Source organism: Trachurus japonicus, chromosome 7, assembly GCF_045865225.1.
Source record: "Trachurus japonicus isolate A0001 chromosome 7, Traja_1.0".
In the NCBI taxonomy this organism is placed as follows: Eukaryota; Metazoa; Chordata; class Actinopteri; order Carangiformes; family Carangidae; genus Trachurus; species Trachurus japonicus.
Window position 1 is genome coordinate 25,133,729 of NC_140913.1, and position 14,655 is coordinate 25,148,383.

At 39.4% G+C, this 14,655-nt stretch overlaps 3 protein-coding genes across 3 annotated transcripts in view; 2 read left to right on the forward strand and 1 right to left on the reverse strand.

The window, feature by feature from the left end:
- The window catches only part of mapkapk2b (MAPK activated protein kinase 2b), a 13,394-nt gene extending 7,869 nt beyond the window's left edge, over nucleotides 1-5,525 (forward strand). Inside the window, exons 5-10 of the mRNA XM_085782309.1 lie at nucleotides 462-588; nucleotides 2,090-2,165; nucleotides 2,286-2,410; nucleotides 3,847-3,932; nucleotides 4,032-4,112; nucleotides 4,471-5,525. Of these exons, the coding sequence (XP_085638435.1) occupies nucleotides 462-588; nucleotides 2,090-2,165; nucleotides 2,286-2,410; nucleotides 3,847-3,932; nucleotides 4,032-4,112; nucleotides 4,471-4,611 (636 nt within the window). The 3' untranslated portion in view covers nucleotides 4,612-5,525. The remainder of the gene's footprint in view (nucleotides 1-461; nucleotides 589-2,089; nucleotides 2,166-2,285; nucleotides 2,411-3,846; nucleotides 3,933-4,031; nucleotides 4,113-4,470) is intronic.
- Nucleotides 1-14,655, reverse strand: part of rbm39b (RNA binding motif protein 39b) — a 115,567-nt gene that overhangs the window by 96,530 nt on the left and 4,382 nt on the right. The gene's annotated exons all lie outside the window — the stretch shown is intronic.
- Nucleotides 7,656-13,780, forward strand: fmodb (fibromodulin b). Its single transcript, XM_085782327.1, has 2 exons — nucleotides 7,656-8,664; nucleotides 13,495-13,780. The coding sequence occupies exons 1-2, from the start codon at nucleotides 7,776-7,778 to the stop codon at nucleotides 13,644-13,646; spliced, it is 1,041 nt and encodes a 346-aa protein (XP_085638453.1). The 5' UTR covers nucleotides 7,656-7,775; the 3' UTR covers nucleotides 13,647-13,780.

Genomic DNA, 14,655 nt, shown 5'->3' on the forward strand with positions numbered 1-14,655 from the left:
CACACCAAACTGCTTCATGCTGCAATTCATTTCCAACACATCTGCCCAAACCTATTTCAGGTGGGGTTACATCAGACCAGCTTTGGTGTCTTTGATTTCTACTGGTTGAAAATTACAGAAATTAGTTCAGAAAAGTTTGAACATCCTAATGGACTGGGGATTTGAGATTAATATTTGTTCAGGCGCACGGAACAAGATGTTCTACCAATAAACTAAACTCTAATAAACTATGAAAAGAAAAAACAATACATAGCAACAGATATCACACAGAGACAAATAACAAAATTAAAACCATTCTACTAAATCATTGATATTGATATAATTGGATAAAATAATATCTTTTTTAGGTTAATGTGTGTGGTTTTTTAAAAATGTGTTTCTATTTCTGTTTGCTATTTTTGTGTGGTTGATCAACAGAACTCTGTTTTTTATGACCTTTCTCTCTTACTTACTTGTTTCAGCCAGAAAACCTTTTGTACACCTCCAAAAGAACAGATGCACTCCTCAAGTTGACTGATTTTGGATTTGCCAAAGAAATCACCACATTAAACTCATTGGCTACACCATGTTTTACCCCCTACTACGTTGGTAAGACCAACCGCCACCGATGTGGTTTCACATTTACTGCACAGATGTAATTGACTCACTTTCTGCTAAGTGCAAGGCAAGGGGAGTCTTGCCTTACACACAGTGTATTTCCCAGACTGGTCCAGACATTTGTTATATCTGTATAACAACCTTTCTTCTACATAAAGTCAGTAGTGTTTAAATGTCACAGTTATGTGAGTTCCTGAAAAGTCGGGAGGAGTTATGGATGAACTTAGAGCTGCTTCAGCTCAGCCCTCTTCAGGTAATTTTGCATTCATCTCAACAGAATTAAGGCCTGTGCTGTGTGGTCACTGCAACAGGTGGACTTTCTTAGTTTGAAGTCATTTTGTTGAAGATTTAGTGGATTTATTTTGATGTTAAGAGTTGATGCTTTGCTGCATCAGCCAGTCTCTACTGAGTTAGAGTAGATGAACAGCTCCCTCGACATTATCCTGCAAGAGACCATGATAAGCTTGAAAATTCATGTTTCCTCTTGTACATGTCAAGCTGTCGAGGCCCGAAGGCAGCAAAGCCCCAAATTATGATGTACTTCACCTTTGGGATTATGTTTTCATGTTGGTATGCAATTCTATACATAGTGTTGCCAAGACAATTCAGAAATGTTCAATATGTGATCATCATTCTCCATGCACATTTACACCTGGTAGACTTTGACTGGTAGACAACACAGATGCCCACCAGCTGCAGTGCTTCCTTTTAAGTCTTGATCTGATATAGTTGTATAGTTCTTTCACTGATCATTCTGTGTTGCGCTTTAGGAGTTATCTTATCTGGATTCCTGTTTTTAGGGGAAGTGACCACAGAACTTTCTTCATATAAATCAGTAATTTTTGATCATAACTAATCTGATATCGCTTGTTTTTTGATATTTCTACCAAAAATAAATTAAAGTTGCTTTATTCCACATCTCCAATCTGGTTTAACTGATCAGACTATTCTGTACGTGCCATTAGGCAAGAGATTTACATACTTTTTCCATCTTACACTGTGAATGTTTGAATAATGCTTTGGATATGGACAAGAGCAATATATGTGTTGAAATAGATTGTGTTTGTTGTATAACATCCTCCAAGAGGTTCGCTTGCAGTGTAGAAGTAACTGGCTCTTTTTTTTTTTTGACTGTGTCAAATTTTTAATGACCTGATTTTTAATCATCACATTTTGCCACATATTTATTTTTCAAACATTCTTGGACCAGTTGTTTGGTGCTTTCCCCTGAGGGAACATTGTATTATAAAATACACTGCAAATACTGCAGTTTCCTCCTGGGGAAAATGACAAGGCTGATGTGGGTTATGAGAGTTTACATCCTGTGAAGCAGTTGGAAAACCCTGTGTATTACTGCTTTTTAATGACCTGCTTCTTTGTGGGTTTTTTTTTTTTTTGCAGTCATCTGTCCTATAGATTAAATAAGACCTTAAAAGTGAAACAGAAACAATCTCCAGTCCAATTCAGATAATTTCTTTTGACGGTCTGGCAGCTCCAGAAGTTCTTGGTCCAGAGAAGTATGACAGATCCTGTGACATGTGGTCTGTGGGTGTCATCATGTATATCCTGTAAGTGGATCAGTGTGGTGTATTGTCTTCAATTTTATTACTTTCATGTCTTTCACACTGAACCATTTCTGTGTGTTTGCTGCTGGTCATTAAGTCTTTCTTTGCATTTCTGTCTGACAGACTTTGTGGATACCCTCCTTTTTTCTCACATCATGGTCTCGCGATATCCCCAGGGATGAAAAGACGAATACGTAACGGACAGTATGAGTTCCCCAACCCAGAGTGGTCTGATGTGTCTGAGGAAGGTGAGAGAGAAGCATATTAAAATGGTCTCTACTGTACTCTCTGTTTTTCTTTCTTAACCCTGGCATGCCTTTCATTTTTGGTCATTTTCGTTTATCATCAATCACAATTTTTTAAAATCCTACTCTACCATTTATTTCTTCTTGCAACATGCCATTTGTCCTACACATGTTGTAGTTAGAAACATGGCTCCAAAGTTAACATTAAAGCCTCAGTATGTAGTATTGGGGCTAAACCGTGACATCCAGCATTCAGATTCTAGATTGCAGCGCTCACTCGCTCACCCCTCCGGTCGGCAAAGTGACAGTGGCCGCCGAGGACAAACACGTTTGCAAACTTACTGCTAACAATATCTTTGACCAGTTACTGTCGTTTTTTATCATTAGGCCTATTATTTTTTTAACACACGTGCAGACTTCCACTCGTGCCTTCAGTCATATTTCACAGCAAAAAGTTACACAGGATGTGCCAGTTATGCAGTGTGGTCCCATGAAGGAAGGTCAGAGGACAATGTACTAGATACGGTATGATCAGCTGTAACAACGGCACTGCTAAAAAAAAAAGAAAGAAAAAAGAAAACAAGGACGCAGTTCAGCTGCTGCTCCACAGCTGTCAGAGGAGCCTCTGCTGCTCCTCTCTCTTCAGCCTGGTGTTTGGCTGCACTTAAGAGCAGTTCAACATTGTAAGATCTAGCTGATAATGCTAACTAGCACCGTGAGTGTTTTGTAACGGCAGAAAAAAACAAAAACAACTACGTCGATCATCGTCCGGGGGCACAAGCACAGACACTCAATAGTGCGTTTGAGCCAGGTTTGTCTGCTTTCGCGTGCCGTATTCAAAGATGGCGATGCAACATGACAGCCTCCCGTGGGTACACCGCCGCCTGTGTATTTGTAAACAACTCATTCTGAGCTACGAGGCAGCTTTCATTTGTATGCGGTTGTGATTAGACTTCGGTAAATACGTATTATGAAAGCAATATTTGACTTTTGCTAATAAAAAGCCAAATAAGCTACATACTGTCCCTTTAAGCAATTTTGGTATAATCTGTAATAATCAATTTTAAATGATTTTTTATTGGTTCTATGGGAAATGAGTAAAACATGATGATAATGTAAAATGTACTGTAGGCTATTAAAGCTACAAAACTGCAACTGGTGAACAGGTTCATACGTCACCTATAGTTTACACATAAAGCACTGTCATGTAACAAAAAATGCCAAAAAATCTTTAAAAATGTTTTGTCTCATGTCATTTTTTCCAGAAAATGCAAATGTTCCAGTTTTATTTAAGGTGACATGTTTTCATAGGAATTAGAATGATTACTCTTGGAAACAGTAGCACCATGTATTTACAGCTACTCCAAGATAATGGTAGCGATACTGTAATGCATGTGGGATGAATAGTAATAGATAATGTCGATGATTTCTTGTTTCAGCCAAACAACTGATCCGCCACTTACTGAAAACTGAGCCCACCCAGAGAATGAGCATCACAGAGTTCATGAACCATCCCTGGATTAACGTAAGACTTTCCCTGTTGGCTTCAATCTGTTTGAGCAGCTACTGGTTTAGAGCAATTTTGCTGAGATTTGGTAAGCACCGTATTCTCTTAACCCTGTAGCGGTCGGTCGAGGTCCCACAAACGCCTCTTCACACCAGCCATGTGCTGCACGAGGAACAAGATGCCTGGGAGACAGTTAAGGTCAGTGCTGGTGATGTTCGCACATGTAACTTTTTTGCTACTTCTTTAAAAGGTACGAGCAGCTTTGATGTCGTCAAAGAAAGTTTTGCAGGTTGGACCTATTGCTTTACATGCAGGGAAACAGCTGTCACCCGCTTGATTTGCATTTGTCTGTTGAAAATTGAGAGTTGGTTGAGTAACAGGGAAAAATTTGACAGCACACAACAGCGTATAGTTTTCAATTTTGATATTTCATTCCTGAATATGTTACTAAATCATGAAATCCATGTGAAACTGGATGTGCACGTTGACTATCGTTCTTCGTTGTCTTTGATAAAAGTGATATTTTTGTTGTTGTTTTTGTTGTTGTCGTCATTAGGAGGAAATGACTAATGCCCTGCAAACGATGAGAGTGGATTATGATCAAATAAAAATCAAAACTATTGAAGACTCAACTAATCCTCTCCTCTTGAAGAGAAGAAAGAAAAGTAAAAACCCAGCCACACAACCTCCAGGCTAGCAATATAAAGACTTTAATAGGACTTTTAAAAGGTATTTTGTCTCACACAGACACACAAACACACTTGCGTAACATTTTTGAGAAAGAGCAGCTTCAGGAGAACACAAAATGCTTTCAGTGCCTTCGTGATACATTGTAGCTGTTTTCATTTCCATGTGTCAGCCTCACATGATTTTAATCTCAAAACTGGAAGGCAGGAGATGCAAGGAGCCATTTTAGTAAATGTGCTTTATGGACTCTTCCAATGCATGTATACTGTTTGTGTACCAGGGCTTATTGTAGCGTACTTTGAAATATGTACTGCTTATTATGATTATTATTATTAATATTTCAATATACATGCTCAGTACAACCTTTTAATTATGCTTTGTTGCAAACTTGTGGGTTGTTTGTTGATTGTCCTTTGCACTATAGTCTGTTCTCAGTGCTGAAAACTATTTAAATTTAATTTTTAGCCCCAAGGTTTTCAGGGGTGAGAAAATTTGCCGGTGTCTTTCATACTTGTCCATGAAATGACTCATCTTTAGAAACCACAACTTTTGTTTTGTGTGCCCAAGTAATGTCAGACGCATTTCTCTTTGCCAGAGAACGAGGGACTTTTCTTGCCACATTGTGGTAGCGCAGCCGCAGTATCTAAAATGTACTTGCCATGTTATCGCCATAATCGTGTTTGCTATGCCTATGAGACAGATGTCCCAACTTGCTTCTTCATGCTTGTGTAGCATTCATTTTTTCCAAAGCAGTGATATCAAAGCAGCGTATGAATGCTGTTGTGTCAACGCCATGGAAAGAAAAGTCGACAGCTGTAAAAAACCTTTAGATCTAGAGAGTAGTGACGAGAAATGCGGTGGAAAATGTTGCACCGCACCATTATCCTGTCTGTCTCTTCCTCTGGATTAAATACCTTGATGTTCTCCGTGGTTTTTGCCTGTTGTTTGATCAGTTTGCTATTCCTCATTAGCATCAAAAATCAAATTAATGACCAACCAGTCAGATGTTTCTAATAAATCGGGGGTATTATTGAATATTGAATGGAGGAAAGGAAAAGTGGCAACAGACTTTTGACTTTGAATGTTACCCTTAAATCAGCGTTTGCCATTAGCTTCCTTTTGTTCATAAAGGCTTCATTACATTACAAACCGTAGTGAGGTTCCAGGAAAACACTTCATTGCCCATTGTATTTGTGGCTACGTAAGAATAATTCATAATGCCCATGGCATTTTCAACTAAAGACTGAAGGCCAAGTAGATTTTCCTTAATTAATTTGCACAGTTAGAGAAAAAAATCAATTTAAAAGTCTTGAGGTGATGGTGGGCGCCTCAGTGTGAGACCTTGGAATTGATTATCTGCAACTTCTTTTACTGGAGGAAACATTGGCTCAAGTCTAAACGTGATCATGCTCAGCTTAGCGTAAAAACAAACAAATCTGTCCCAAATTAACATTTTTTTTTTCATTAAAGTCTCTTCCATTTCTAGTTTCTCATTAAATTCAGCCAGGGCAAGAGGTTTACCTTTATGGTAGATTTACCTTTATGGTACAGCTCACAAGAGCAGGACAGCTCCAGGCTGAACCTTTATTGTGTAGTATGAAATAACTGGGACTATACAGGCTCTGCAAGCTGTGCTCCGTAATGATGCCCACATTTCATTTGAGTGATTGAAACATGATGTTCTAATCACGAGATAATAATTTCAGCATTTGCATCCTGTTTTAATTCGGATTTTCTCGTAGAGACACACACATAGAAAACAACCGTGTCTTGCCAGACATAAAATATTAATGTCTTTTGTATTAAGTGGATTATCGGGGGATTTTGACCTTTTGTGATCATTTGATGATAAATCCAACATCAAAATAGTTTTTCTTAAGACTTTAATATTCCCCACTAATTACAACCTCTCTATAAATTGGTATGAAATGATTTCCATCTATAATTAATGTTGACAGCACGTTTATAACGCAATGATAGGAATAGTTTAGAATAACATCACTCGGGAAAGAAATGAGTATTTACTGTTACATATTTAGCCTTGCTTTTATGTGCTGTGACTAAAAATCTGCCAAACCCTTTGTGTAAAGGAGTCCCATCTGTGTTTCCTCAGGTTCCTTCTCTACTCAAAGGGGATGTAATTGTTTCATGATTAAGGTCCATCACTCACTGTTTGACTTCAATTTTCAAATCAGCATGTTGTTTTGCCTTTTCTGAAAAGAGGGGAAGCAGACCGGGAAAACAAATATAATTCATGAAACTCTGTCTCCAATTCCTGCTCCAGTGGACGACATGAATGGCGAGGCCCACTCTGAAAACAATCTGCAGCATGTTAATGGCTCTTCTCTGGCGGCATCGACACAAACATATGGCAACTTTCTCCACAGCTTGAAGACTGTAATTGACAAAAGTATAGTGAGTACCTGGAGCATGCAGGAACAGGAGAAAGCAAAGAGAAAAAAAAGTTTAAGGAGAATGTGGGAGAACAAATAACAGGGTTTGTCATGCTTTGTACATGTTGAAACATACAAATACTAGTACCTAATAGGCAAACATATGCTGCGACTCCAGTGTTACATTTTAAACTATAACAACGCAGCATTGTTTCGTAATAAGTGAACAACATAATTACAGCGTCTAGTCTGGATCGTTAAATTTTCTATACCATGACCCCCCACCAGCCCCATAACCTCAACAACACAACAATAAACAGCTAGGCAGGCCGTGCTAATGATAAGGAATGACACAGTCAGAAAAAACAGGGCTATTAAAAAGCAGATGTCTGTGCCAGTTCACAGATGGGATTGATACTGACATGGCTTGAGGTTATATGTTGTATAGCATTATGGAAAAACGTATGTGCTCCAATGAGACTGTGTGGCTGGGGCTCCAGCTGTGGGGAGAGGGGGGGGTATTTACTCTATTCCAACAACATACTCTGCTCAGTCTGAGGAAGACACAAGCAACGTGAGCAGGGTATAGGAGGGATCGTCTCTGATCAGCCAACAGGTAGGTACTGCACCTACTCTACTTGTAAGATACAGCGCAAAGAGAAGACAGTGTGTTGTTAGCAAATTGTTTAATATAATCAGTCACTACTGTTTCTGGAATCATGAAATATGCTGAATGTGACTTCATATTAACTTTAAATCAAATTTTTTTCCATCAGTGATCATGCGGACTGTGGTGCTCCTCCTCATTATGGGAGTAGTGGATCTGAGTGTCGGCCAGCGCTACAACCACTTCCAATGGCTGTCACATCTGCGAGGGCGGCGATGGCACACCGCCTGGCAGACCGAGGACGTGGACTGCCCCCTGGAGTGTGACTGCCCCCCAAACTTCCCCACTGCTATGTACTGTCACGGCCGCAACCTTCAGCATGTCCCCTACGTCCCTTCGCACATAAAGTATGTCTACCTGCAACGTAACCAGATCACAGGCATCCAGGAGGGAGTGTTTGACAATGCCACCAACTTGGTCTGGGTTGTGTTGTTTCAGAACCAGCTCAGCTCAGACAAGATAGGTAAGAACGTCTTCAGCAAGCTGAAGAAGCTGGACCGACTGCTCCTGGATCACAATGAGCTTACCCGTGTGCCCTCTAATTTGCCCAAGTCTATTACGGATCTGCGACTTGGTCACAACAAGATCTCAAAAATCCTCCCAGATGCGTTTGATGGCATGGACGACCTCACTATCCTTCAGCTCCAAGCAAATGTCATTGAGGATTTTGGAGGTCTGTTCAAGGGCTTGAAGTCTCTGACCATGCTGGATGTGAGAAAAAACAAGCTAAGGAAGGTCCCTGACAACATCCCAGAGCAGCTGCAGCAGCTCTACTTGGATTTTAACAGCATAGAGAGTGTGCCAGCTGGCTTTCTCACCACGTGTCCTGAACTGAAGTTTGTCCGTTTGTCTCATAACAAACTGACAGATAAAGGACTCCCACCCAGTGTCTTCAAAATCAGCACGCTGGTTGAGCTTGATCTGTCCTTCAATAAACTGGAGAGGATCCCTGTTGTCAGTAGAAACCTGGAGAACCTTTATTTACAAGCCAATAAAATCAAAGGTATGGATGCATCACTTTTTAAAAAAAACAAACTGTGAAACATTTCTTAAACTGGGACAGGCTATACATCTCACAGGGTGATTAATGCTCAGATCTTAAACAGGAGAAAGTTCAGTGATAAGTTTAAACTTTTGTGCATTTTGACCCTCTAACACAATCCCCTGGATTGTGCAAAACATGGTTTATTAGTTGGCGAAGTGTTTGGTTTAGAGAGGCTTTACTCATTCTCACTGCAGTGAAGACAGCGTGCCAACTCTCTAGTGATTTATCTCAATCCATTTTCTTGTGTGTTTTGGAATTACAGTTAAGTTCATACATGCACCAGTTCACCCATATATTGTTTCCACTCATAATGTTGAACAGCACCTCACTCATCACTTGTATTTCATAGATCTGATCCTGAAAACTTCACATTTCTCTTTTTTTGTCATCACCATTTCTTTAATGTGAGGTTTTAGCATACACAATCACACTGGGGGTGTAATGCTTCATCTACTACATCGATTAATCGATTTATATTCCTACGATCCAACTACATGATCCGTGCTCAGCAAGTTGGCCTTCCGGGCGAAATATAGATCTAAAATCGTTTTAAATGGTAAACAATCGATTATATCGATACTAGAAAATTGCACATTTGATTTAAGCACGCCAAACTTTATATGGATGTGTGTGTGTGTGTGTTTTTTTGTTTGTTTTTTGGCAGTTTTAATGATAAAGACACAGGCCACATCCGGTCCGTGAGAGCCAAATGTCTGACTTGCGAGTCCGCGACGATCCACTGGCACTGACGCACCGGTCTTACAGGGCTTGACATTAACTTTTTTGTTCACCAGCCACTGTGGCTACTGGTTTCCCAAAGTTACTAGCCACTCAGTGTTTTCACTAGCCACAATTTTGTCGTTGGGAAATTATGTTTATGATATGATTGAAGCTGACTATGGCATGCTAGTTTACTTAAACTAGATTTCAAACCTTTTTAACCAGTAAACCAGCAACAAGTCGCCGGCACAAGTCATGTAAACAAAATCATTTTTATTTTTTTTTAAAGGGACTAAGATGAGTTTCTGAAAGCAAATTGTTTTCACACTACATTTCCCATTAGCCTCCGCACGCATGGTGAAATTTGAAAGCGAAAACATTTACCAAGAATGTTTTCATTAATCAAGAATGAAAGCTGGAGGTTCGAAGATGATCAGATCTGATCTGGCGGCATTATTCCCATGACCCGCCGGGCAGCGTCTGGGAAACCGAAACTAGGAAATGCTGGGCGAGTCGCCCACTAAATAATAATATCAAAATAACTATAAAGACAACGAAATATTTATCAAAAATTGACCCATTAACAATTGTGGGCAATGTAGATTCATCCACATTAATATGAGACTCTTATAACCAAAAGCAAACTCCTCAGGGTCTCTTTAATTAAAAGTTTTCCTTTTTTTTTTTTCCTTTTTTTTTTCAGATCCAAGTTGAAATCATGAAAAAGCCATTCCACGCTTCAAATAACAGTATTAGGGGCCTTAGCTACAAAGTACAGGCTAAAGAGAGAGGAACAGCAGCGGCTCTGACAGCTTGGTCAGCTGCAGGTGAGCTACATGTGAATCAGCTGGAGATGCAGCCCCATCTTTTTTTTTTTCTTTTTTTTCTAGCAGCACCGATGGTACAGGTCCGTCATGGGGACTGCACTCCATCACTGGCACATACTGTCAGTCCTCCAGTGTAACCTTTTGCTGGAAAATAGAAAATAGTGGAAGTCTAAAGTGCTTAATGCTGCGTTCATATGGAGTCCATCAGATGACAGATGGCCAATAAGGCAAATAAATAACACGACATTAACATTAACATTACATTAATTCCTTTCTCTCACCATTCTCGACCTGTCTTCCACTTTTCGTTGAGCAGTCTTTTCTTTTTCATTGTTTTCTCTCCGGGTTTTGAATATGCCGCCACAGCTGCACCACTTCACCTCAGGGACCCCCTGTCAGCAGTGACATCGGCGAAAGGCTTCACGAATGAACCAATGAGCAAACACTGTGTGCAGGCAGTGCTTATGGGAGTTGTAGTGGTGTAGTCTCACATTGCAATTGGTTTATTATTTCAGATTTGAGGGCCTTCACTCTCCCACAAGTCATTTATCTAACATCACATTAACTGTATCTCCAAGCTGTTCAATGAAATGAAACATAGGGTAAATATCCTTCTGCTCTGTGCTACTCCGATCAGAGCGGCGTCCCTAGCAATGGTCTGTTTTACTTAACAAAGGTCTATTTAACAGTTTTGGTGATTCGTGATTGGACGGAGGGGGTGGGTGCTTATCAGTTGTGCAATTTGAAAAAAAAAAATCCTAAATCCAGCTGCCTGGGATGGTAACTTTAAGTATCCCACTGAATACAAGATTTATGAATTTAGACGTATATTTTAATTAAATATCTGCGAAATCCAACATGAGAGATAAGGTGCACACTGCTCTACGCTCTCACCCACTGTACGTTGACCAATGCTTGTTCAGAGAGTGCGTACAGTAAATGCGAAGATGTACCGTGGGAAAAAAAAAAAAAGGATCATATCTATTGCGTGCACACCAGCTGAGCCACTGGTCCTATAATAAAATAAGTAAGTCAGAAATAACATGGTCCCCACCAAAAGGTGGCAAAGTGGACCAGAAAAACTGTCAGTGACGTGACTGATGAGTTTTGTTTTATTTTACTGGACCATGCCAGTGGTGGACAAACTTTGAACAACTGCTGCCTTCTCATTGTCTTTGAAAACTGTCCAGTATCCAGGTATTTATTTTACAGTCACATGAGTTGAATTTTTGGCTGAAAAGCTACTGAATTGATTTCAAGTTACTCAATCGTATCAGGTCGTATCGTTCTAAATGAACCAATATTGTCCTTGAATCGTATCGACAACCAAGAATGGTGATTCGAATCAAATTGTTGTTAAAACAAATCATTACACCCCTAAATCACACCAAAGATGACACAACACCCACATCACTTCCAGGCCCTTGGCTTAATATTCAACAAAGTGGACAAATTGTGACCCTCAGTTCACAGCAAAAGCAGGATTCTCAATTTCTGAAATGTATGGAGTCATTAGTGTGTCATTAAAGAGAGTAAAAACAAAAAAAATGTGGAAATATAAGGACATATAACCAAATATAAAAAGATAATTGCAAGCATTTTCATTGACTTTTTCAGGTACTTTTATTTATTTTTGTATATTAAAGAGTAACTAAACCCCTCAGTTTTGGCTGATGCGCTCTAAGCTGGAAATTCAAAAAATGCCTTGATTATGGGCGGGGCTCCAGGAGCAGTTAGATTTGACTCTCCAACATCAGTGACTTTAAAACAGACCTCCCAATTCAAAATGTCTGCAAGTTGTTCAAAGCTCTTGCCAAAGCAATACGATGAGGTAGAAATTATAGTATATGAAATAAAGAATTAAATAAATGAAGAAATGAGTCATTTATGCATAAAAATAAAGTACTCTATTATGATGATTTTGGAATGTATGTAAAAGATGTAATTGGTCATTTCCACATTTACAAATGTTTTTATTCATTTATTTTTTGCTTATTTAGTGTTTTATTTTTTAATGATTACATAGATTTTCTTCTTCTTTTTTTTTTTAAATGAACATTTTTGTGACATAGGACTCCATACATTGTCACTCTGTTCTCCATAAACAATTTACAAGAAAGTCTAACATACAGTAGATTTTATGAAAATGAAAACAACAAAAACCAGAAAACACTGACTGAGTTACTCAACTTTACTTCTGTGGCCTCCAGAATAGAGTAGTGACACAGAAATGTGAGAGCCAAGTTAAACGCACTTAAAAGTCCCAAGAGCAACATACTGCAATCCTCAAGTCCTTGGCCAGACCAATAAGCACAAACGTCCATCACTGACTGACCGACTGACCAACTGACTGACCGACCGTGAGGTTGGTTTTCCCCACTGGCTGTTGCTCTTTATAAGTGAATTTGCTTTAACAAGCAGTGTCACCAACTTAGCACATTTGCTGTTACAGTACATTTACATTTACTGACTTCACTTTTACTGACGTTTTAGTACTTTAGCAAGAAACCGAGCAACTATTAAAAAAAAAAAAGAAAAATGGCTATAGAGTTACAGCGATTATTGCCCTGTTATGTGAGTGAGATACAGACCTGTCATTGTCAGTGATTGGTAGAGAGGCACAGCAGCAGTTTCTTAGCTAGACGGAGGTGCTGTGTTTTGTTAGAGACAAAATAAGCAAATTCTGCCACTCTAAGAGAGCTCATTTTACAAGTAGTTGGAGCTAAAATCACAGCACGGCTGTTGTCTTAGATGTTTGTGTTGTAACTTGATGAGGTAACATTGATAACATCAGGATTTTTGCAGTGCAGAGCCGCAGCTTGGATATGGCTTGGGAGTGACTGCAGACTAATATGTAGTCTTAATGAGCCATGTCTGTGTCACTGTTTCATATTTTTTCTGTTGTCTAACCACAGAAACAAGAATAATGTACATGGCAACAGCTTTATTGGACATATAAATTGTAAATTTGGCTGCATTAAAATATGTGTGACCTCAGAGAGAAGGCGTGACGCAAACAGATAAAGGGCTGATTTCTATATTTGTCCTCAAACACTGGCCAGTCACACAGTCAGGCTGTAGGCTATATCAGATTTTGATCTAGACTTCTTTTAAAGCTTGAGACTTGATCTGAAACGTTGTGTGATGTGAATGCATTTACTGCTGCTTGCCTTGACTCACAGTAAGCCACACTGTGAGACAACATTCAGCCTCCTTTATTGTTTCCCCTTGTGTCTTTCAGAGTTTTCCTTGAGAAGTTTCTGCAGCACAGACGACAGGAGAAACTTCTCCAGGCTGAGAATGCTGCGTCTCGATGCCAACAAGATCAGTGCCAGAGACATTCCTGCTGAAGCTGCCTACTGTTTGCGTCGTGTTGCCTTCATCGATGTGTAGCTCTTCCCGATCTCTCTCTCACTGACGTACCTCGACGCAACCCGTTCTATAACACCTGTACGTCTTTGTCACCTGTCACTGTATTTACCCCCCTGTCATTCAATATCCTGTCTGTCAAAACAGAGATAACATTTTGTTGAGATGTTATGAGAGCCTCTGTTATTATTCCAAGTGGTTTAACAGTTCCAGTGTTAGTCAACGGGAAATACCACAGTTGTATAATCATGAATCCAGATGATGGCAAACGGATGATGGAAGGATGAGCAACATCAATGAGATTATCAGTTCCAGTATTCTGGCAAAAAATAATATCTCCATAAATACGTGTTGTAGTTGTTGACAACAAGAGCTGCTTGTATCATGTCTGGCAATGTATAACCGTATAAAACTGCCAGTCATCAGTCTGAGATTCAGTTTGGCTATTTGCCTCCACCATGCGGCACAAGATGATAAAACAGTAGGTCGAGCTGAACGACAATTTTCATTACCTCCCCCAAGGAGGTTAAGTTTGTTTATTTGTCAGCAACGTTGTGCAAAAAATACGGAGCTTATTTTGACCCAACTTATTCAAGGGGATGGGGAGGAAAAAGGAAAAACTCATTCAGTTTTGGTGGTGCTCATCCAGTTAAAGGGGCGTGTACATGTTTTTTTTATTTTTTTTTATCACTGTCCTTGACATTGCGAAATGGGGTGTTTTCAAAATCTTTGTTAATATTTGGCCTTGGGGGAAGTATGCTCTCTACTTTGCACCAGTGTAGTTATTTCTATTTGGTAAAATCACTTTGCAACATAGAACCAGTGTACTCCTAATAAAAAGTTTATTGTTTTCTTTAGGATTTTACTTTACAGACTGGGAACATTGATGAAGTGTTTGGAGGGTGTCGAGCCTCATATTCATCCAGAGCTAATCAGTATGTTGGTTTCAAAACTGTTATTGCTGTACTAACTGTTATCTAATGTTTATTTAGCTACTACAGCATATTTCTATAACTCTCTTACAATACTGTGC

Coding starts and splice junctions, on each gene's coding strand:
- fmodb (XM_085782327.1), top strand. CDS start 7,776: ATGCGGACTGTGGTGCTCCTCCTCATTATGGGAGTAGTGGATCTGAGT. Junction 8,665..13,494: donor ACAAGCCAATAAAATCAAAG/GTATGGATGCAT, acceptor TGTGTCTTTCAG/AGTTTTCCTTGAGAAGTTTC.